Source organism: Vigna umbellata, chromosome 1, assembly GCF_029865625.1.
Source record: "Vigna umbellata cultivar VRB3 chromosome 1, Vumbellata_1.0, whole genome shotgun sequence".
NCBI lineage: Eukaryota > Viridiplantae > Streptophyta > Magnoliopsida > Fabales > Fabaceae > Vigna > Vigna umbellata.
In genome coordinates, this window is record NC_142165.1 from 13,622,599 (window position 1) to 13,645,722 (window position 23,124).

General features: G+C 32.8%; 4 protein-coding genes across 4 annotated transcripts; 1 reads left to right on the plus strand and 3 right to left on the minus strand.

The window, feature by feature from the left end:
* The first annotated feature begins 3,655 nt into the window (after window positions 1–3,655).
* LOC124842919 (pirin-like protein) lies at window positions 3,656–6,889 on the plus strand. Its single transcript, XM_047319527.2, has 6 exons — window positions 3,656–3,891; window positions 4,062–4,111; window positions 4,220–4,258; window positions 4,368–4,396; window positions 4,985–5,151; window positions 6,270–6,889. Exons 1-6 carry the CDS (start codon window positions 3,776–3,778, stop codon window positions 6,772–6,774), a joined length of 906 nt encoding a protein of 301 aa, XP_047175483.1. The 5' UTR covers window positions 3,656–3,775; the 3' UTR covers window positions 6,775–6,889.
* A 1,955-nt stretch (window positions 6,890–8,844) lies between these two features.
* KIS (tubulin folding cofactor A (KIESEL)) lies at window positions 8,845–10,894 on the minus strand. The gene is made up of 4 exons (XM_088096054.1): window positions 10,738–10,894; window positions 10,273–10,436; window positions 10,042–10,128; window positions 8,845–9,311 (listed from the first exon to the last, which is right to left on the minus strand). Exons 2-4 carry the CDS (start codon window positions 10,423–10,425, stop codon window positions 9,210–9,212), a joined length of 342 nt encoding a protein of 113 aa, XP_087952180.1. The 5' UTR covers window positions 10,426–10,436; window positions 10,738–10,894; the 3' UTR covers window positions 8,845–9,209.
* A 718-nt stretch (window positions 10,895–11,612) lies between these two features.
* Window positions 11,613–13,648, minus strand: LOC124821815 (Mitochondrial import inner membrane translocase subunit Tim17/Tim22/Tim23 family protein). The gene is made up of 5 exons (XM_088096048.1): window positions 13,387–13,648; window positions 12,784–12,848; window positions 12,592–12,664; window positions 12,457–12,510; window positions 11,613–12,070 (listed from the first exon to the last, which is right to left on the minus strand). The coding sequence occupies exons 1-5, from the start codon at window positions 13,550–13,552 to the stop codon at window positions 11,817–11,819; spliced, it is 612 nt and encodes a 203-aa protein (XP_087952174.1). The 5' UTR covers window positions 13,553–13,648; the 3' UTR covers window positions 11,613–11,816.
* Window positions 13,649–15,177: 1,529 nt separating this feature from the next.
* Window positions 15,178–21,026, minus strand: LOC124821820 (kinesin-like protein KIN-12F). The gene is made up of 16 exons (XM_047293768.2): window positions 20,591–21,026; window positions 20,323–20,460; window positions 19,953–20,036; window positions 19,731–19,856; window positions 19,580–19,639; window positions 19,444–19,497; window positions 19,240–19,332; window positions 19,050–19,145; window positions 18,753–18,901; window positions 18,360–18,509; window positions 18,146–18,275; window positions 17,041–18,054; window positions 16,851–16,949; window positions 16,656–16,769; window positions 15,762–16,562; window positions 15,178–15,645 (listed from the first exon to the last, which is right to left on the minus strand). Exons 1-16 carry the CDS (start codon window positions 20,870–20,872, stop codon window positions 15,403–15,405), a joined length of 3,633 nt encoding a protein of 1,210 aa, XP_047149724.2. The 5' UTR covers window positions 20,873–21,026; the 3' UTR covers window positions 15,178–15,402.
* Between the last annotated feature and the right edge of the window lie 2,098 nt (window positions 21,027–23,124).

Here is a 23,124-nt window from a genome sequence, read left to right on the forward strand (position 1 = left end):
ATTAACAAGTAATTTTCAGATTTAACAGCATTACATATATACAGTAATGATTCAATTTTTTCTTTTCATTTATTTTTTACATAATATGTTTTATATATTTCTTTTTTAAAAAAAATTGTTATTCCTTATGTTAGATAAGGGTCATTCGTTAGAGATGATGAGTTGACATTTGTTAATACCATCACTTATATCTAATAAAAAGGTATGTTTGTAACGAAAAGATAAATTGATAATATTAATAGCTTTTGTAATGAAAATTAAGAAAGAAATATATTTAATAAGTAGGTATTTTTGTTGTATCGATAAAGTGGAAGAGCTTTACGAATTTAATAGTTTGATTGATTAGATGCGTCATGCTTTTGTTCTAATGATGTCAAAATTGTTATTATTTGAGTTGGCAATCTTATGCTGACATTAATTCTGACGGAAATTTCATTTTGTTGTTATTGAAAAGGAAAAAGAAATTAAATGAGTTGCCATGTAGGCCACGTCAAGTTAAGGTCAAACCACCTATTTTTTAAATCAACACAGTCAACAACCCACTTTTACTACATTTTTCCAACCTTTATAAAGGAGTCACATTTATGATTACTAAAATTTTAATTATTTATAATTATTGATTCTAAATTACTTTTTAATTTAAGGGTTAATATCTTATTTTGTCGTCAGTTTCGCTCGACAATGTCAAATTAATCCATCCTTTAAAAAAAATGTGTCAATTACGTTTTTACTTAATAAAATTTATATCAATTAAATCCCTTCCGTTAAATCCGTACAAACGTTCTCTCTTTTATTAACGCCGTTTGTACAGATTTAACGGAAGAGATTTCATTGATATAAATTTTATTAAGTAAGGACGTAATTGACACACTTTGTAAAGGATGGACTAATTTGACATTGTCGAGCGAAACTCGGGACAAAATAGGGTATTAAGCCTTAATTTAAATAAAACCTAATTTGCAATGTTAAGATTGAAAGAAACTCTTATTTGTGTGGTAAGTAAGTGCAACAACGTGTAGAGTTAAACCTTCACACACTTAGGGATGACAACGGGTCGGATCGGGTACGGGTAGTGCCTATCCGCAACCCGACCTGCCGGATAAAATCGTACCCGCTATCCGATTCGCTATTTGCCGGGTACCCGCTTAAAAAATATCCACGAATATTTTAAAACCCGCGGATACCCGCATAAAATAAAAACAAATTTTTAATACATTTTAAAAATAAAATTTAAATAAAAATATAAATATATATATATATATATATATATATATAATATAAATTAAATTAAATGTCAATTAAAATTTAATTTTAATTAAATTTAATTAAAAAATATATAAATTATTTATTTTTAAATTTTTTGTGGGTGACGGGTACCCACGGGACGGATAGTATACTACCCGACCCGTTTAGAAGCGGGTATTAAAATACTCGCTACCCATTACCTGCAGGTAGTAAATATTCACGGATAGCTACTATCCGTCGCGAATTTTACCCGTGAGTACTCGTGTTCGCGGGTAAAATTGCCGTCCCTGCATACGCTCTTTGTATTTTTGTTGTCATTTTTTCTTTCTATGTCTTTGTTTGTTGTACTTACTTACCTTGATGAAAGAACGAAGGTGACTTAGATTTTCCCATAAGAACCATTTTTTCAACCTTTTGATTAATTCCTTCCACATGTGGTTGTGAGAATGAAAGATGTCATTCGAACACTAATTCTAATCATCATGCTTACACCATCATGCATTCTCACCACACAAACACTTCTCTAACAATGGATCTTCTTTAAATATCTCATTAACCATTTAATATGTTTAGTTAAATTAACTCTTTTAATCATCGTTTGGAAAAAAAAAAGTAACAAGAGTCATTTTTTTCTATACTTAAAATTGCATCAAATTTTATTTTGTTATACATTATATATGATATTAAATTAATTTTAAGAGTAATTTAGATTATATAAGTTATTGCAGATTTTATTTTACAACTTAATTTTTCAAAATTAAATAAGTTTAAAATTCAATTCTTAATATAAAGTCTACTTAATATATAATCAATTTTCATTAGCATAATATTATTTCGTTTAACAAACATTTAAAAAAAATATATAAAGTACATTGATTTGAATAAATATATTAAAAACTTTTACACTTGTTAGTCTATTATTAATTTTTGGAAAGTTATAGAAAAAATTAATTGAGAAAACATTTTATTTTAATATTTATACTTACCAAGTAAATTTATTTGTATACTATCTTATTCGTAGGACCACCACGTCTTCATTCATATCTAACTGTATTTCATCTTCCATGTTCAGTCATCGATGAGCTTCTTTTTTTAACAGAGGATGATCTGATAACTTTTTTTAACACGACCAAGTTGAAAATGAATATCATCAATACCAACAAAAGTTATATTTTATCACGCAAATAATTCTTTGCATTATTATTCTTTTTTGTCCACTTCAAATAGAACAAAAAATACATTACAAACTAAAATTACAATTTAACCTATTTCTTTGCATAAGATATGACACTACTTCTAAAAATATAATCAAATAATTTCAAATATCACCAAGTATTGTTATCGAATTAAATATATGCTACAAAATTCAATATATATATTCATAAAAGTTAGTAACTTCATTATTAAAAAAACTCAACTTGAGAAGCACTTAAACGTGATTAAAAAAAAAATGATAGAGTAAATAGAGAAAGAAAAGATATATAAATAGATTATTAAAAAAAGTCAAGACTTAAATTAAGCGATTCTGAAACGTGGGTGATGTCAAGTGATGCAAAACTCCAGCTATCATCCAACAATTTTTCTTCTTCCTTTTTTTTTATATATATTTATGAACCTTAACTTTCATTTTAATATAAAACCAAACAATTTAACATCACAGGTGCTACTCATGTAACCACTCGTAATTAAACAATGCTAAGTCCAAATTGTCATGACGCCAATTATTTCTAGATTCAGATTTTTATATAAACCTCTGGGATTTTTCTGTAGATGATAAAGTATATACTGTGCAAAACAAAAATCCTTTTAAAAACTTTCTGAAGATTTAATATATATTTTTTAATTATTATTGTTCTAAAATTGATTTATATTTTTAGGAAATGAATCAACGTAATATAACCTTTATTAAATTCATGATATTCGAGTGTTACATTCGTCGTCAAGAAACGTTTTTAAAAGGAGTGAGATCAAATTAAAAACATTCAAAATAATGTCATAATAATTAGAAAAAGAATATTAAATTCTTATAAAAGTTTAGAAATAGATGTTTAATTCCCATCTTGGAAACATGAGGTGGAGAAATTTTTGTTTTTTTTTTATAAATGAACATTTTGAATCAAAATGTTAAATGTAAAAAAATATAATTTAGCTCTTGGTAATTAAAAAAAATACTAAATACTTTGTATTATCATGATAATTATAAAAATTGATAATAGTAATAATAAGGTGGTATGGTATGCTTATGCCCACGACACACATCACGAGTGCGTTATGCTGACGTTGGTGGGAATAAGGAAAGCAAAAGAACCTTGAGCTGAAGCAAAGTGTTCCTTATTCTATTCGATGTGGGTCTTCATTGGCAGCCAACACTATACGTTTTGAGGTTTGACTTTCCTAACAGTGAAAACCTCTGCCTCTGTATCTACCTCTCACGCCACACCCCCCACTTTCCTATATATACCTTAAACAATCTTTGTCTTGCTCCTCACATTTCCATCATTCAACAACTTTTTCTTCTCTTTTCCACAAAATGCCGAACCAAGGTATCAGCAGCTACCTTAAAGAACCTCGTCTTGTGGCCAGAAAGTTCTTGGCCAGACCTCAACATGAGGGTGTTGGGGCAGTTGTTAGAAGAAGCATAGGGAGGTAAGAGAGAATGATATCGCAGCTGTTCTTTAGCCATTCTGCATACATGAGATTCTGTTTAGCTGAAACTAATTTTGATGAGATGTGTAGATAAACTTTAAATGTATATTGCATTGCAAGTTTTTAAAAGTTGAGCTTTTTGAATTGATTCGTTATGTGGGTATGTTCAGATTTGAGCTCAAGAACTTCGATCCTTTCCTTGTCTTGGATGAATTCTCAGGTGGGCATCTCTGTAATTTTCTGTTTTTTAACTTCAATACTGAAAAAATACATCAGGGTCAATCTTGTTTTGTTTTTTCTAAGAATGTGAAATTCTGAAATATTGCAGTCACGGCTCCTGCTGGGTTTCCTGATCATCCACACAGAGGTTTGTCAATGAGATTTATATGTCATTGATGTAATGTTCTTCAGTGATATAATTTGTTAATCTTCTGACTCCTTGTTCCTTGTATTGTCTTTTCACTTTTCTTTTGCAGGATTTGAGACAGTCACATACATGTTGCAGGTAATTTTTACTGTTTCAGTTCGTTGCCTTTTCCTCCTTTGCTCATTGATCATGAAACAGTTTTCCAACATTTGAAAAAACCTTGTATTAAGTTATTTTACTTTTGGTTGCAATCCGTGTTACAAAGTCAAAATCACATAATATAAAGGTTACTGTGCAAATCAACATAGTTGAAAAACCAAAAATTAGAAGTAAACTAAATAGCAGTACTAGTTCGCTTTATCTATATCAGCTCATAGTTTTAGTTGAGCAAAGTATCAGCTAAAAATGGTGACAATCTGTGTGCTGATGGTGTGGCAACATGTTAGTCACAAATTAATGATTCGTTACCAATTGAGCCATTTAGATTAGTGCCACAGAAACCAAACCATTAAAGATGATGTCCTTATTACCATAGTAGTTGGTTATGACTTAATAGTAATAGCACAAAGACAAAAGTGACCCCACATGTTGCTGTCTGGTTTATTTTTCTAGAATGCCAACTACCATGTTGAGTGCAATGTAATGTATCCAAAGTTGTGTACTGATGACACATGCTTGTGCTGATGTGCTAACCTCACCTGAATGCAACTTTTTTGCACAATTCAGGGAGCCATAACACATGAAGATTTTGATGGACGAAAGGGAACAATTGAAGCTGGTGACTTGCAGTGGATGACTGCAGGAAGAGGGATAGTTCACTCAGAAATGCCTGCAGCTCAAGGAACTCAAAAGGGTCTTCAGCTGTGGATCAACCTCTCTTCAAAACATAAAATGTAGGTGCAAAATCCTTCTAAACCAATCAAAGAGTCACTTTTGAATATACATATACATACATACATATATATATATATATATATATATATATATATATATATATGTATATGTATATATATATATATATGTATGTATATGTATATATATGTGTATATGTATATATATATATGTGTATATGTATATATTAATTAATTAATTACTTATCGCCCTTTTAAAAGGTCAAAACTAGTAAACAACTTAATTAAGTACTGATTGAACTTGTAGAAAGTCATTAGTCCTTTTTAAAACTGAGTTTTGGATAAGCATCAACTGTAGATGTATATCAACAAAATCATGTCAAATGAATTTAAAAATGCAAAAACTACTTTTTGCTATTTCAGGTCATACATCTTGCTTGAAATCAATACAAAACCAGAAGTGTACTAAATGATTTATCTTTACTTAGTGTTGTTCAAAATTTTAATGTAAAAACCTTCAAATAAGAGAAACCACTAACCAGGATTTGTTTCTTAATGAAATACTGAAATCACAACGTTAGCCTTATTTTGATGACGTACCTTTTGCGTCAGTGAAGATCATCATCATTGATTTGGGGTATAGTTTTTTGGATAATGCTCTTCACCAAATATCAGTGAGACAAAAAGGAACTGCACTCTTCACAAGGAAACAGTGAAATCTTTTTAAACTTTCTGCATTAAGATATGGCTTCCTCACTTTCACATGTGACTTTTTTTTCTCATGATTTGCCATCATATACCATTTCCTAGAAGTGCTTTTCAATTGAGCATTTGAGGAAGCAAGTGTGCAAAATGGCCTGAAATGGCCAGCATAAAAAAAGTGCCTCTCACCACCCCATATTTCCCATGGTGATGATGGAAGTTCCAATGATAAAAAGGGCAACCATAACATGTTGTAAATGCTAGTTTCAAATTACTTTGTCTGGTTCTGAATGACCCACTATTAAAGAATTCAACTTTTTCATCTTGGAAGTACTGTTTGTGATCCTTTTAAGAAAAAAATCATTGTCTACCTTAAAGTTTACGTTATATTGGTAAAGTTGTTTCTTAGTTAAGACTCTAATGCTTTGGTCTGATATGTGTTTGTACTGTTATCTTAGGATTGAGCCAAGGTACCAAGAAATGCTGAGCAAGGACATAGCAGAAACTATGATAGATGGAATCAAAGTCAGAGTGATAGCAGGAGAAGCTCTTGGAATAAAGTCTCCAATCTACACAAGAACACCAACCATGTACTTGGATTTTTCCCTCAAACCTGGTGCTCACTTGCAGCAACTTATACCAAAATCTTGGAATGCTTTTGTGTACATATTGGAAGGAGAGGGTGTTTTTGGGAACCAAAAGTCTCAACCTGTGACTTCTCATCATATACTTCTTCTTGGTTCTGGGGATGGCCTTGAAGCATGGAACAAATCTTCAAAGGTTCTTAGGTTCATTTTGGTTGGAGGGGAACCTTTGGGGGAACCTGTGGTGCAATTTGGACCTTTTGTGATGAACACTCAAGAAGAGATTGACCAAACAATTGATGATTTTGAGAATTATACCAATGGATTTGAGAAAGCAAGACACTGGAGATCTGAAACTTCACTTAGCCTTGATTATTGATTTTGTATTAGGTCACATTTGTTGGTTGATTTGGGAAAGATGGGAACAAAAATAAGTTCTGATGTAAATTGGAATGTATCAATTAGGTCAAGTATTTCTATCCTTTTTAACTTTATATTATGTTTATACTATACTGTTTGAAGGCTTAAATTAAAATCCACATGTAGTAGCAGGTAAAAAAGAACAGTGAAATTATAGTTAATTACCCTTTTCATTTTTAAATTTTTTTTTAATTTTCTTTCTTATATCAATCAACTATTGTGTTGATAAGTAACCTTTTTATTCTTGTACCATATATAACTCTTCATTTAGATAAAGTTGTTTCAGAAAATATAAGGAAAATTGCAAATTACCTGAATATCTCCATTAATGGTATAAAAAGGTTTTATAACGTTGATGAACATCACCCTTAATTTGAAAAATGATTTGAGATTATTGATTTCAATGTAATTAATCCATTAAGAAGCTAACACAAGCTTGTGTTGTGGAATTAATTTGATGACTACCATAGTAATATAAAATGTATTCAGATGTCTTCATGTTTATTACTACGCTTAACATTTGGAAGTGAAAACGACATTACATTAAAATAAGTTGTAGTAGTAAGTTTGAATAAATGTGGTCAATTATCCTAAATCCACGTTTGTGTTTGCATCAGGCTTGCAGCATGCATACCAAAAAAACAAAGACTTAGCTTTAGTCATAATTTGAATATTAGTATATTACTATTCACCAACAGCCTTTTTGTGTGTGTATGTTTGGATTGATTTATTTTATTCCGGTTGACTTAAATAAAATTTTAAGGGTTGCAAAACTTTCTTCAGTATATTTTAATATATTTTTTCTAATTGTACTTTTTTTATGATCTAATTTGATTTAATCTAATTAGATTGCTTTAGGTTTCATTTATTAAATCAAATCTTATTTAATTCAACCTAACTTACTCTCATACGAATTATTTGTGTTATTAATAAATTTTGTTATGTTTTTATAATGTTTTGAATTAGTATGCAAATTTTTTATAATTTATTTATTTGTTGACTTGAAGTCATGAATTAATTTTTATAAAAATTATGTTACTTTTTAAGTATATTCATCATCTTGACTCGATCTAATCCAACTTAAAAGGATTGGATTTGATTCAATCTAACATAAAAAAAATACAAAAAACTAAACCGGATATTTTTCAGTGGATTAAATAATGAAGTTGACTAATTTCTGCCCAACTCAACCCGCCGAATACTCCTAATTTTTAATATTCACGAGAAATCAATATCAAATAATCTTTGCCATCTCATGTTTTTCATTATTATCATTATATTGCCTTTTAAAATATCATGCATTGTTTAACATTTTATCATCTAATTTCTCAACTGTTAAACTATTTACGTTTAATCATCAATAAAAAAAACTAAATAATTTATATTTATTTATATTAATTATAAAGTAATTTATAGCTGCATGTAGTGAAATTCAACATGTATTAGTGTTTAAATGATAATAATGATAGTTAGTGTCACCCAATGTTTTTAAAGTAAATTTTATTTTATAAAAAATCTTAAGCAATTGTGGAGAGAGTACTTGTATTTAAAAAGTTAGCCTTTAATAATATTTAATATACACACACACACTATGTTTCAGTAAATATGTAAATTATACGTAATAAAAAAACAATTTATTCACAATAACAAAAATAATATAAAACATAATAGTTAAGGCTCTACTCTTTAATATGTTATTCCCTTGCAAATGTTTATTTGCTTATGTGCGTTTGATTTAATGAGAATTGATTTTGAGTGCTGGGCTGGGTAAAATTAAACTCATCTCAAAATTCGTTCAAAATTAGTCTTGCCAACGCTTGTTGAACTCACAAGAAGACTAAAGTGAAAGCAAGAAAAGTTGACATTGGTCTCCTTCTGCTATAACACGTTTATGTGATTTTTTTTCTCCATCAATGTTTCAATATGATTATAGTTGGAAAGCTCCCTGCATTTTCTTGTGTCATACATAGGCCTTAGACGACTTAATACTAACTCTAATGGGACAAAATATCAACCAGCCACTAATAAATTGATTAAAAGTTGCTAATTATATTACGCGGTATATGGAATTCACTAACAAAAGTAGGTTTACAACTATTGCCAGAATGAAGATAGAATTTCATTCAATTTTACAACTCCTTTATCTGCAAACACACAACACTGCCGAAATTACAGACCTAATGATTTTTAGATGGCATACCATATAGAAATAGAGAAAATTAGAAACAAAAGCTCTGACAAATTGATACCGTGTTTTCAAGCCTGGAAAAGTAAGCAACTTCATGTTCATTCAGTTTCAGAAGTTCCATAGCAGCATAAAACTAAACAGGGGAGGAGAGGGCTCATGTAACACAGGTAAAATATCCTCATCAAGAGCATTAATCAAACTCACCCTTAAGCTTTTGTTGTTTCAAATACTTTTTCAACTTCTACAATGGTGTTTCGAGCATCTTCAATTTCAGGAGCTGTCTTCTCGTCAGAGTCCTCCAACTCATCCTGAAAGTGGGAAATAAAATAAAAGAAAATGCCAACGTAATAAAAAGTTACCATCCAATTCAACAAACGCTTAAATTAAACATATCAAGTTGATTTTTAAATCAGAGAAGCCCCCCTGGGACAAAAAGCAAAGAGTTTTGAGCATAAATGAAAATAAATCGGTTTGTTTTGAAGCTCCAGCTTCAAATATACACAAGTGCGTTGATATTCATAAAAATACTTGCAGCAAATATCTATAAAAATACAAAATACAAAATAATTTAACACAGTATGGAAGTCTTTTTAGTTGTAATTTCTTGTTATTTCAAATAAAGATCCGACAATCCCCAACCAGTCAATAGTTCTCTAACTTCCTCCTAAGGATTAAATGAGATAAAGAGGAAGTTGATGGAATTCATTGAGAAAGGGTGGACTAGTTGAAGAGAGACACATTGACCCAGACGAGAAGAAAACAGTAGGAACTAGGAAACACGCATTTCTATTAAACATTGAACTAGCAAGACCAGGAATGATAAGTAAGATAGGTATATTCCTATCTCAATCGATTTGGTCACAGTACATACATCACTAACAGGTACCATCTTCCATCAGACCAATTAAGGGTGAAAACTACTAAGTTAGCAGGGTGAGAGCCAAGGCATCAAATGCTGAGAATGTCAAGATTACAAAAAATATGAATGACAGCAGAAACTGAGATACAGCAAGCACAGAAGCAAGAAATAAAAAGTACCAATATTGTTTTCAAGTCTGTCAGAGAGGCATCAAGGCGCTTGCGGCAGTCAGGAATCATCATCCTAGACTCAGCCAACACATTTTCCTGTTCATATCCAAATTAGTTCAACAAAAGATACAATCAATTCTACAATCTTGGTTTTAGCTGAGAAAAGTAAACAACACATACGTAAGATTAGTTTCAAAAATTAAAGAATGAAAATGCAGAGGCAGACTGTTTAGGATATACCTGCTGCTTGAGATCATGAGGGTCAGCTCCCTTTTCCTTCATGTCAGCAGTTTTGGCAGCTTCTCTCTCAACCTCCTTCTCATATGAATGCAACTCCTTCACTAATCGCTTGCAAGTACTTGTCTTGATCTTCAGACTTTTCAAAGTAGCCATTGAATTAATCCCTACATAAACCCAAAAAAAAAAACAAATATAGAAAGAAAAGTCTCATCAAATTTTTCTTCCAAATAAAAAATCATAAAAGTTCGCAATGTAATCTCATCGCGATGTTTCCCGTCCAGCATTAACCGCTTTCTGAACGCTTAAAATGTCAATCGAAATTCCGAATCCAAAAGAAAAATGAAAGATTATCAGAGAGTAAAACATAAAAAAAGCACCAGAGATTCGCTCCAAGTTATTATTGTGACTGAAGAATTAGGATTGAAATAAGGATAAGAAAAACGGAGCGATGATGTTCAATTTTACCTTCTGTTTGAGTGATCTTGCTCACTATGTTGTTCCTGTTAGCAGTGCCCTAGCGCAGATGCAGGGTGAACGAGGCCAAGATTGAAAAGGACCTTTCCTTTTCTCTCTCTAAAACGCATCGTTTGCTTTTACTTTCTGCATCCCCATAATTTCTAAGTACACTCCATATTTTTAAAACAACTATTTTATCCTTCATAAAAGTTACTTCAGGATTATCTGTTCTAGAAATACTTAGAAACAAGTTTCTTGGAATTTCCTAAACATGATTTCTCTTAATATTGGAGTGTCGTTAGTAATATTTGAGGTGCAGGAAGAAAAAACCTTAATCGTTTCATGGTTTCTTTTCTTTTTTTTAAGTTCTTCCTTCAGACCCATGTGTCGAAGTCCAATTCTCTCACCACTTGGGATAAATTAGCTCAAATGCTTATTTAACTGCAGCGTAGCTATACCGTAATTTCCGTTGAGTACATGCAGTTAAGAGTTAAATTGTCTAAATTTAAGCGCATGAACAGGTTCAATTCGTACCAAGTTTGATATTATGGGATGTCGGCAATATAAATGTATAATTCAAGTCAAGACATTGCTGGATACCCAGGAAGGAAATCCAGTGCTTGAACGCTCTTTAGAATTCTAACAACGATGGGAAAGATAGTTTTCTAATTAAAAACGGTAAATCCGTGAATTGCATGGGTTACAAGAAACTTTACGCGATGTAGGTATTGGAATTCGGATCTAATAACTAAATAATAAAGTTTAGTCAGTTAGGCGGAATTTCAAAATTGCATAGTTTGGTTGTCAAATAAAAATCGCTTCCAAATAACACTATACTAGATGGTACCCGTGTTTGGGATTGTAAGTGGATGTAGCAGACTATATCATCATACGATAGGCCATCCAAGTTAAATAAACCATATGGGAGGTCAGTAACATGTAAACAATCCATGTCGTCCTTAGACAATTTGTAGTCATCCTTAAGTTAAAAAAAAAATGTTGATGAAGGCTACAACGAACCTAAAAAATAAAAGCGAAAGGGTGACAACTTATCTACATGATACCAGACCACCATGAAACCCGATTTCTTATTGAGATGTTGGGTAAGATCCCTTGCTGCGCTGCTTCAGTGACTCGGAGAAAAAAGAAAAGGCTTCTTTTAGTTCTTCTGGAAGAGGGAGTTGAAGGGAGAGTGCCAGGGGAGGACGAGCATTGTATTGCACAGATCGTTTTTTCAAGGACATGGGAACTGCAAGTGCTGGTTGCTGCTTGTTTAGCCCTTCCATAATAAAAGAAAATGCCCCAAAGGTAAGACAGCTCTGCAAAAGAGCTTGTGGAGCACCTGCGAAACAATAGATGATAAGTCCTAATAACAAAATACAAAACAAGTACAAAAAATTAAATTTACAAGTTTATTTAGACAAACAGTTTTTAAAATTAGCAATGATTGGAAGGCATTCTACGTCAGCAATTTTTTTCCAATCCTTCTTTTAAGGTTATGGTATGCAGACAGAGGAATCCAGAGTAATACTTCTCAAAAAAGTGCCACATTCACTGACTATAGAAAAAATTACCTTAGATTTAAGATCAAGTGATTATGATATCAAGAATGACTAGAAAACTTATTCAGAGTAGCCACATTGGCAAGGCCTTTATCCTCTTTTCTTAAAAGTTTCAAAAGAAAGCTCAAATTTGTTAATTTATTAGTATAAAATAAACAAAAGATACCTGGAAAACTTAGAGCAAGACCAGTGCAACAACCAGCTACCCCCGCATTAATGACTGCAGATACAAAAGAGTTCATATTACCAGTGCAAGATCACTAAAAAGTAAAAGTGCCATTTTGAAGTTAAATTTTCATACCATCATCCTTTCCTCTAAGTCTTTTCAAGATGCAAACAACCAAACTATGAACTCCAGACAAAACTGCAAATGTCTAGTAACAAAGAAAACAAACATTAATTACAAGCTAAATTAAAACAAACAACAAAATTAAATATAATCAAGTAGCGAACTAAAATAACCAAGGAAAAGAGCACCGAGATGCCAATGCACCTTTGCATAAGACCCCGCTTCTACAAAGGAGCCTTTAAAACCTTTCTTCTTAAACAATCCAGCACCTGAAACAGACCACATTAAGAATCTCTAATCAAATTTCAGAAAAATCAACTCACAACTAGGCCATCAAAAGTCATAGTTCCATGATTTTTTTTCCCTATACACGAGCTTCTTTTAGGATAAAAACACATTCAAAATACTCGTGCCGGTTTTTTTTTTCACTCAAACCTACATTACTTAGAAAACTAAACCAATTAGTTAAAAAACCTAAACATACTTGAATTTAACCTAACACCAGACACCTGCTCCAATAAACCGAGTAAAAAACACATTCACTCCTTCAGAGTTCCAATAAACTAAGCGTCAATCGTCCAGTCACTACAAATCATAGCTAAAACGAACCAATCGACAATAAAAAAAGCCAGTCAACACAACGAACAAGAATTCAAGCACTATATCCGCAACACACACATACACTATCAACAGAAACCACGAATCTTCGATTAAAAGGTGAGCAAATAAATCAGGCTTAATAAACGGAAATTAGTTGATAAAACGGCGGCGTGATGCGATAATACGAATAAATGAGAAGAGGAGGACCGTATCCAAAGACAGAGCCCATGAGAGCGCCACCGGCTGAGTCAGTTGCGAAGCGGAGGAGGCAAACGGCAGGAGCGGCGGGGACGAGAGCGTTGGGAGGACTAGGATTGGATAGAGAATCAGAATCTTGAGGCTGAATAGTAGCGTCAGAATCTGGCGTCGCCATAGATGAAGAAGTTAAACCTCTCTTCTTCCTTCGTTTTACTCTTCAGGTTCTTCTCTTCTCAATTCTGTTGTAGGTGACTGCGAGACTGTGATGTTATCCCTTTCTAACGCTCTACACGACGTCGTTTTCTCACCTCCCAATGCTCTCAAAAACAAACCCTGAGCAAATTAGTTAAACCAAAAAAATACTGTATAATTAGAAATAAATAATAAAATATTTTAACTTGTTTTCACCTTTTTCAACTATTTACTTTATGGTAAAAAAATTCTTTTGATTTCAATTTATGGATTCAAGCATTGGTCATTTAATCATGATCTAGTTACAAAATAATTATTCAATATTTATTTTTCTTAGGAGTAATCTACACAAGTCTTAGATTAATGACGAACTGGTTCAAAAATAATTATACATTTCTTTTGTTGTATTTATCTCTTTCAGCATGTCTTCGGCTATTTTTATAGAAAAGAAAAACTATTTTCAAAATAATCTGTGTTTGAAATAACGGTTGAGATTTTCTAATAATAATCATAATAATAAGCAAATCAGTTAAAGATATTTTTAAATGTGCTAAAAGTTATTTAAATGGTTGAAAACAAATTTTTCAAAGTATGTCCGGAATTAAAAGCATGACAAGATCACCGTCATCGACCTATTATTTTAAAATATTTAGATATTAAACTGTTAATTTATATTATATATGTATCCCTTCGCTGATCATAGAAGACGTGAAATTTTTTTATATGTATAATATATTGGTTTAATCATATAATTAGTTCCTATACTTTTTTAATAAATTAGATTTTTATTTTGAAAAATTAGAGTAATTAGATCTTTAATGTGAGTTTGGTACTAAAATGGCAAAGATGGTTGTGTCATGTTGCAATAGCAGTGTGAATCAAATCGAAACGTCGAGTTAAGCTGAACAAAATTAAATCAAATTGAGTCGAGTTGAACTGAACTAAACTGAGCTTAGTCGAGCTGAAACGAAACAAGCCCAACTAAACCGAGCCGAGCCGAGCCAAGTTGAGCCGAACGAGTTGTATCGAGTCGAGTCGAACCGAGTCAAACCTAACCAAACCAAACTGAGTCAAACCGAACCGAACTGAGTCAAACCAAACCGAGCTAAGTCGAACCGAGCCAAACCTAACCTAACCGAACTGAACCAAACCTAGCCATCCAAACCGAGTCAGGCCTAACTGAATCGAACCAAACCAAACCAAACCAAATTGAACAAAAGAAAACCAAACCAAACCAAGCCTAACCGAATCGAACCAAGCCAATCCTAATCGAACCAAACCAAACCGAATCAAATCAAACTGAACCAAACTGAACTAAGCAAAGTTGGACCAAACTAAATCGAGTCGAATCAAATCAACCCGAGCCGATAGACATGTTTGAAATTGATAAATAAACATACTGAATTATTTTACAGGATAACTTCAAATATCATATTTTATATCTAAGAATTAATTATTTCATATATAGAACTAATCAGCATTAATGTATAGGGTTAATTAAAGTATATTTTTTCAAACTAGTATGGTGTAAGTTTAAATTAATACCTCGATAAATGGTTGAGACAATAGTTAACGTTTTCACGTGTTAGATGTCCTTTCATGCTTGCAAGTTGTGCCTGTATTTTAGACATTATTTCCATTCCCCAAATAATTCAAACATATCAATTAAACCATTCAAATGTTGCTACTCACCTACTGTCAGTACAAGCAGACAGAAAAAATAATGAATTTTAAAACAGTACAAGAAATATAAGAATAGACTTATTGATCCAAGAAGGATCTGATGCCAGACAAAGCAAGTCATCATCAATTGTTAATCCAAGAAATGTGGAATTAATAGTGCTGTTGATAGATTGCTCCAAACTCTACTCTCCATGCCTGATCCTCACGGGAAGTTGCATTGTCTTGAACCACATCAGAATCCTCTCTAAATAGTGGCTGCAGTGCGGACTCTGGTAATTTGCTCTCTGCAAGGTACTGCTTCATGGTAATCATCTCCATCTTATGTTTTCTTTTCAGCTTGTCCATTTGCTTTTTTAGCTTTTCATTATCTTGTTGCACCTTTGTTGAATTCTCCTGTAAGAAATGCAAAAGTCAAGAAAAAAACATAGAAATACCCAAAATATAGAGTCCTTTCTTTTCACAGAACATTTTTTGATGCATTTTAAAAGAATTGATGATGAGATTTTTACCTCTGCAATAGAAGCTGCATGCTCAGCTTCTCTTAGTCTGACAAGTAGTTCACCAGCAGCATGAACAGCTTCTGCAGTTTCTTTAAGTTGAATCTTGAGATTCATGTTCTCCTTTTTTAAGAATTTTGCTTCCCTTTCTCTCTCCACCCTCAATGCAGAAAGCTCAGCAGCAAGAGATTTGGCAAAGCGAGCACGACCCTTCTTTCCAGCCTTGGCCGCTGCTCTCTTCACCTCTGCTATGCCTTCCATTATGGCATTGTGCTTTGCAACTAAATCGTTATATTTTTCTTGCAGGTCGGCATAGTGTTCCACCATTCTGGCATGTCCAAGAACTGCTCTTTTTAGTGCATCGTCTAACTCTTCAGTGCACTTTTTCTCTAAACTCAGTTCCATCTCCACTCTCTCCGCCCGCTGACGGTTGGACTCGAGATCAACTCTTAGTTCATCAGTCAAACAAATCCACTCACTTTCCATTTCTGTCCATCTCTGTCTCTCTTTCTCTAGCTCATCTCCGTTATTATCTTGAGAAAATACAGCACTTTTTCGCTGTTGAATGGATCTTGACATTAAAGATAATGACGATCTTAGTTTGTCGGTGGACTTTCTAACCGGTGCATCGCTACATATTTGCAGCTTGCTTCTTAGATTTTGAATCTCCTTGAGAAGTTCTTCCTTCTCAGCTGCATCAAAAGAGCTGTCTCCATTAGTTTCTACTTCCTGTACTTCCTTTACTTCCTTAATTTCACATTTTTCCTCTACAACATCTGGTAAATATTTGTCTAATGAAGTGCCTCTTGGAAGCTGCAAACAACATAAGAGGTTGAGCACAAGCGTGAGATATAAAACCTTCAAATGGATAGAACTATATTGTAAATTACAAAACCAACAACTGACCCTGTCTTCATCATTCAACAAGTTACTATCTTCATGTCTAGTCTGTTTGTTTCTCTCAGGATCATACACAATGATGGAAGATTTTAGTTCTTTTTCTCCTTTCAATTTCTCCACCTAGGCAAACCAAAACTAAATTGTCAGTACTGTAAATTCACACCGCAAACAATAATTCATGAATGAAATTGCTCTTTATACCAATTGATTTAGTTCTTCAATTCTAGCAGCTTGCTCCTTGCAAACATTCTCTAGCTCCTTTTCTCTTGTGATCGCTTTTTCCATTATACTCTGGGAATCCTTGAAGCAAAAACAACAACAATAAGATAAATGAGTTTGACAAGATAACTAATAATCGAAGAACTTTCTGGGAATTTTCTACAACACATACTTCTGAAACTTTATCTGTCAGTCCATCTGGATTTTCTGCTTCAGTTTCAATCCTTGATTTTACGTTTCCTTGAACCTCAGTAGTATCCTGATTGCATATTCTCTTACGGCAAGGTTCACAAAGCAAGGTGGCAGTACTTTCGTCGACAGAATATTTCTTCTGTTGCGTTATTTGATCACCAGAATCGTCCTTGTCTATTTCTGAACAAGGTCTCAAGGTTAAGTGATCAAAAGAGAAGGAAGCTGAAGATTTGTTCAATGTTGAGTTTCGCTGATGATAATCAATTATCTGCAATCCCCTTTGAAGGCTTGCGGCCAAGGATTCTGTAGGACCTGCAAAAACCTTGCTTGATCGTAGCGACAATCGCATCTTCTCACCCTCTTTACTTGAACTCAAATTCTCCTCTGCCACATTGTTCCAACTTCCCAGACAACTTGATGTATAAGCCATACTTTTCCTCTGGACATTTTTTATTTTTGGAGACTCGGACAACGTTGGTTCCTCAAGTATTGGAGATCGGCCACATGAGCTAACTGAAATGCTATCTCTGAAAGTAGATTTAATTGACCAGGCATTAGCTGTACTTGCAAAGTCATCAGCTGAAGTATACAAGATGGTAGTTGATCCCTCACTTTCCTCGGGACAAGGCTTACACAGTGTGTCTTCAAAACATCCTTCCTCCTCTATTTCAATTTCATCACCACTGGTCATATCTGCATCACAAATTTCTGCAACAGAATAAAATTGGACACTATCTTCACTGACAGATATGTTTTTAGGATTCCCTTCACATGAATGATACAATTCATCAATCTGCTGGCGTAACTGCCTTATGTCTTCCTCGTCCACATTCACCTCTTCATCAGTGTCTTTGTCAATACAGGGTAGGAGTATAGAGCGGTTTAAGCTGACACGCAGCTGATTGAGACTGTCCCGTACATTACGTCCTTGGAAGTATCCATTTTTAATCCCATCGGAGCAACGAACCTCAGCCTTTGCTCTAATAAGTTCTTCCTGTAATCAAACATGAGTAATTCTTGGATGTTATATCTGCAACAACCCCTGTTAAAAACTATTCAAACAAAGTCTTGGGGGAAAACAATACCTTCAGTTGCCGGATTTGATCACTTAAATCATTAACATCATCCTCCTTTATCTCATTGATAACAGGTTCATTTCTAATGGTTCTTACTCGCTGTCCAAACCTGAGTGTGCGCAAAGTTTCGCCAGTATTCCTACAATCAACAGATACAATGGTTACCACTAGAAACAAAGGCATACAAGTGATTAAGTAATGCTCCTTGGTCCAGGTAAATTACTTGTTATCGGGGGAGATGGAACATATTAACGATAGTTTGGCATTTCCACCAAGTGATTCTTGCAGTAAATGTGTTAAACAGGAATTCCTGTTTGAAATTTCTTCTGCTTTTCCGGAGAGTGATTCTTTAGTCAGGACATCCACTAAATGCCTACAGTAGTGAAATAAAATAGAGGTTAAGTTCACCCATTAAATAAAAAAAGACCAAACTATAAACACTAGATGCCACCCCATGCACTTTGGACTCAGAGACTTAAATTTGCAATAAACAGTTAAAATCACAAATAAAAGAAAAAAACTAAATATCATCAGAAAAGGAAATTAAGAGAAACTAGCAACCCAAACTGCAGAGTATATGAACCAAATGTAATATAGTCATGGCAGGGAAGCTTACCCGAGCTGAGATAAGGACTTCTTTACATTTTTGCTTTCCTTTAGACATTGCTTGCCTGCATCCTCAATTTTGTTTCTGTCCTGTCCAGCAAGATCAATAAGGCTAATTCTGCTAGATTTTGAACTACTGAAACCCTTTGATGATATTCCCTGCAGCACCAATCAAAGAAAGAAAACCAAAAGCAGCAATTCAATAAGAGTGGAAGTATCAATATGCATTTGTCTCAATGTTACATAAGAAAAAAATATGTTAACTATCTGCAGCTAAGCATGTTAAATACAATTATAGTGGTAATACCTTGCACCACGATTCAATGACAAAAGTGAAAATGATATGTGATCTAGAGCTCTTGGAATTTAAGCTTGTTGCTCCAACTTTTCTGCTTGAAAGTCCCTGAAGCATATAATGACCAAATTAGTTAGCTGATAAAGTACATAAAGCATGTAGACATCTAATCTTCAGAGCAGTATATTTACTTTGCTACTACCTTAATCAGAATTTGTGTCACATCATCATAGCTAGTAACATATTCCTCAGTCAGATTCTCTATATACAACGCATTTTTGGAATCGTCTTTCATCTGCAATAATTTGGACCAGACATAAGAACATGCAGTAATGAAAAACAAATGTATTAGTAAATAATGTTTAATGAGATATTGTTGTAATACAAAAGGATGACATATGCATGCCTCAAGGTTGCGCTGGGTTGGATCGAGTAAGTCCCCAATTTGTTCATTGTATATCTGTTTCAAACAACAGAATAAAAATAAGATCAGTATTATATAAGCAATGGAGCCAAGATGAGAAGTTTTATGAAATAATTACCTCAAGAAAAGAACATCGACATTGATAGTTGAATTGTTTACCATCAGACGCCTGCTGCTCCTAAAATAGTAATTGAAAATGAAAAATAGTTAATACTCAAAATATTACATAAACCGTAGATTTAGTGGTTTAAGCAGGAAGTAAAACGTACTCTATCAAGCTCAGAAAACAACATTTGGAAGATCCGAGGAACAATTCCCTTGTGACTTTGAGGCGAGGGCTCCTCAAACATGGCACTTGGGGGACCCCACATTGTATAAGTCTTTCCACTTCCAGACTAACGAAGGATTAAAGGAAAATTAGAAAAAAAAAATGCTCAACACTTAATAGTCAATCAAGAATACCGTTATATATAGCAAACATGAAGTAGTACCTGGCCATATGACAGAATTGAAGTGTTGTAACCCTCCAAAGCATTTTTAACCAATGGGACACCCACTGACTGAAATATATCTTCCTGAGCAAACAAAAGCAAATATAAATCACACTTATCTACTTTTATGAGTATGAAGCAACAACTTGGAAGCAAAAAAATGAATTCCTAGCAGTTTCCCTCATAAGTCATTATAAATAGTAACTAAGTGCCTTAAACCTGTAAGAAAAAAATACTAAAATATAAAAGATATTGGGTTTGGTGTTCATTTATAAAAGCAACTCACATAAATAGTAACTAAGTTACCTTAATACTATCTTACAAAATTAATGAAGGATAAAAGAAATATATAAATCACAAATCTTTTTACCTGACTGGTGTTCGAATCAAAAACTGAATCAAACGTAAATTGCCTATCCCCGACACACAAGGCGTCAGAAGAAACCTTCTTAACAGTTCGATCTCCCTCTATTCCATTGTTGTTGGTAGGTCTGATTCGAACTACAACCTGTGTCAAAATTAAATTATAAGCAAAAAAAAAAAAAGCAGAAATTTTGCACTTACCCATCTTCAGACTCACACATTACAACTTCATTTAAAAACTAAGCTCAAGAAAAAGAAAAAGAAATTGTACTTACCTTCACTGGGGGGTCTAATTCAAAGGGGGGTTTCGATTGGTGAGAAGTTGAGGTTTTTGAGAGTGATTCCTTGATTGTAGAAGGCAACGATTGGTCATGGTTGTTCAAGATGTTGGGATCGGTGGGAGGAGTGTTCTCTGCATCTGAATTTGGGATTTTAGAGATTGAAGTGGGTTTGTGCTTGGAAGAGAATGATCTGGGAAGAAAGTTTCTGAGAGATGTGGAAGAAATGGTGCCAGAAAAGCGAGTCTCTGATGTCTGTGCATTACTGAATTGCCTCATGGTTAAGGCTTTGCAGAGCAGGTAGATAAACTAGCAATGGATCTATACACAACAGAAAGAGAATGAAAGAGAGAAAAACAGAGAAAGAATAAGAATTTTGGATTCAAACGTTCACAAGAGTGAAGACAGGGATAAGAGAAACAAGTTTTTGAATCCAGTTATGTTTAGATGACCGTTGCAAAAGAATAACTGCGACGAAATGACCAAATCACCCTTCGTCTTTTCTGAAGACAAAACAAACACTAAAATTTAAATTGCGAGCGACTGTGATTTATCCATGCTAATTTCTTTTTCTTCTCCTCTGGCATGGCAAAACATCTGGATTATACAATTTAAGCATTAATCAAATATATATATATATATATATATATATATATATATATATATATATATATATATATATATCGAGAAAGAATAAAAAATAAAAAAAATTACTTAATCTTACTTTTAATTTTTTATTTTTATTTTAAATTAACTGTTAAAATTAATTACAATTAATTCTTTCTCCAAAATCATTAATATTTTTTCTACAAATTTTTAATCTTTACTCTTCATTACTATGTATAATAATTATTTATTAAGAAAAAAAGTAGTAAACTTCTTTTAATCAGATGCGGACACTCCACGAATATGAAAAAACTTTATCTATTTTATGATATTTATTATGATAAATTATTATAATGACTAATTTAAATACTAATTTTTAAATTAAAAATGATTAATATCTAAAATTTTCAGGTAGTGTGGAGACCTAGAAAATAAAGTATTAGAGTTGGTAAGTGTTTTAAAATAAGACTGATTATTTTATTTTAAAATAATTAAATAATACAAATAAAATTTTCTTAACCCGTCTCACTACTTAAAACACATTTTATTTCTCTAAAACTTTTTCTCCTTTTCTCCTATAACTTCTCTCCAAGAATTCTGATTCCTGAGTCATTTATTTGACAATTAAGAGGTGTCTAATCAATCACAGCGACAAAGTCTATCTTTCTAACCGATCAATTTTTGTTATAAAGTAAGTAAGTTTAGACTCCTTTTTAGTCTCTCGTTCCTAATCTATTTTTAGAAGAGATAAAGGTTGTTGCATGTGTGATCATGTTTCTCCTACTCGTTCTTGGTTAATCTAGAGATTTAAGAACTATGTCTGCTTCCAATTTGGTTTTAGAGTCAGGTTGTTCCTTGTGAGGTAAGGAAAGCTAGTTTTATTTGATTTTGTTTGTTAGGCAAGTTATAATCAATGTTTGTATGGTAAAATATTGATTTAATTGTGAAATTGCATTGAATTAAGAAATATAGTGTGTTGAATTGTTTGTATATGTTGTGTATTAATGTGAAAACTGATGATTGATAAGGTGAAATGTGATTTCTGATGTAAATGTTCTGTGTGATGAATTTGAGATACTAAATTGGATTAAATATGAGTTGCCAAACTGTCACAAGTCTTTGTTTTATATTCAGCAGAAGAAATAGGTAATTTTTAGGCTAAAAGGGGGTTTTAACATATGAAAAGTTACGATAAAAGTTATCTTGGAAATACAGTGTTTTAAGATCAGTCTAAGGGTTGATTAATACTTGTTTGAATGTTATGACAGCAAAATTCTGATGTAGAACTGGTTGTTAGCTTTTTTAGTGTGTTTTGTATGTTTTTTGTTCATTTTCAAGAGTTTTCACTTGTAAAATTCTGAATTAGATGGTCTGGAATAAATGTGATGGTTTTAGGACTCTTGTTAAGTCTATTAAGACTTGTTCAAGCTGTTAGTTGTAGAAAATTTGTGTTGAAAGGTATATAATTGAGTTTGAGTGGTTTAAAGTAGTTAAGTTGGCTTGAGATAACAAATTTGAGTTAAGAAAGTGTTTTTCAATGTTGCTTAGTGCATATGAGGTCTTAAGGAACATTAAAATGTGTGGGGAAAGCGTCCAAGTTGAGATTTGAAGTGTATCAATGAAAGGTTAGTAACTATTCTGAAAATTTTCACTGCTCATGGAAAAATCCACAATCTGCTTGTGCTCTTCTCTGTTATCGATTTCAAACTTCCTAAAGTAAATCCAGAAGTTGTGGAAAAAGCCATAACTCAGTTGTTGAACTTGCTGGTTTTCAATTTGTTTCTCTCGAGATAAATTAACAGGTTGTGGAAATGTTCACAGCTAGGTTGTGGACCTCTTTGGTTTCAAGGTTTGGATCACCCTGTTCACTTCCATGCTTATGTTTTAATTAAATTGTGATGCATTGTTGGATTATTTATGGTACT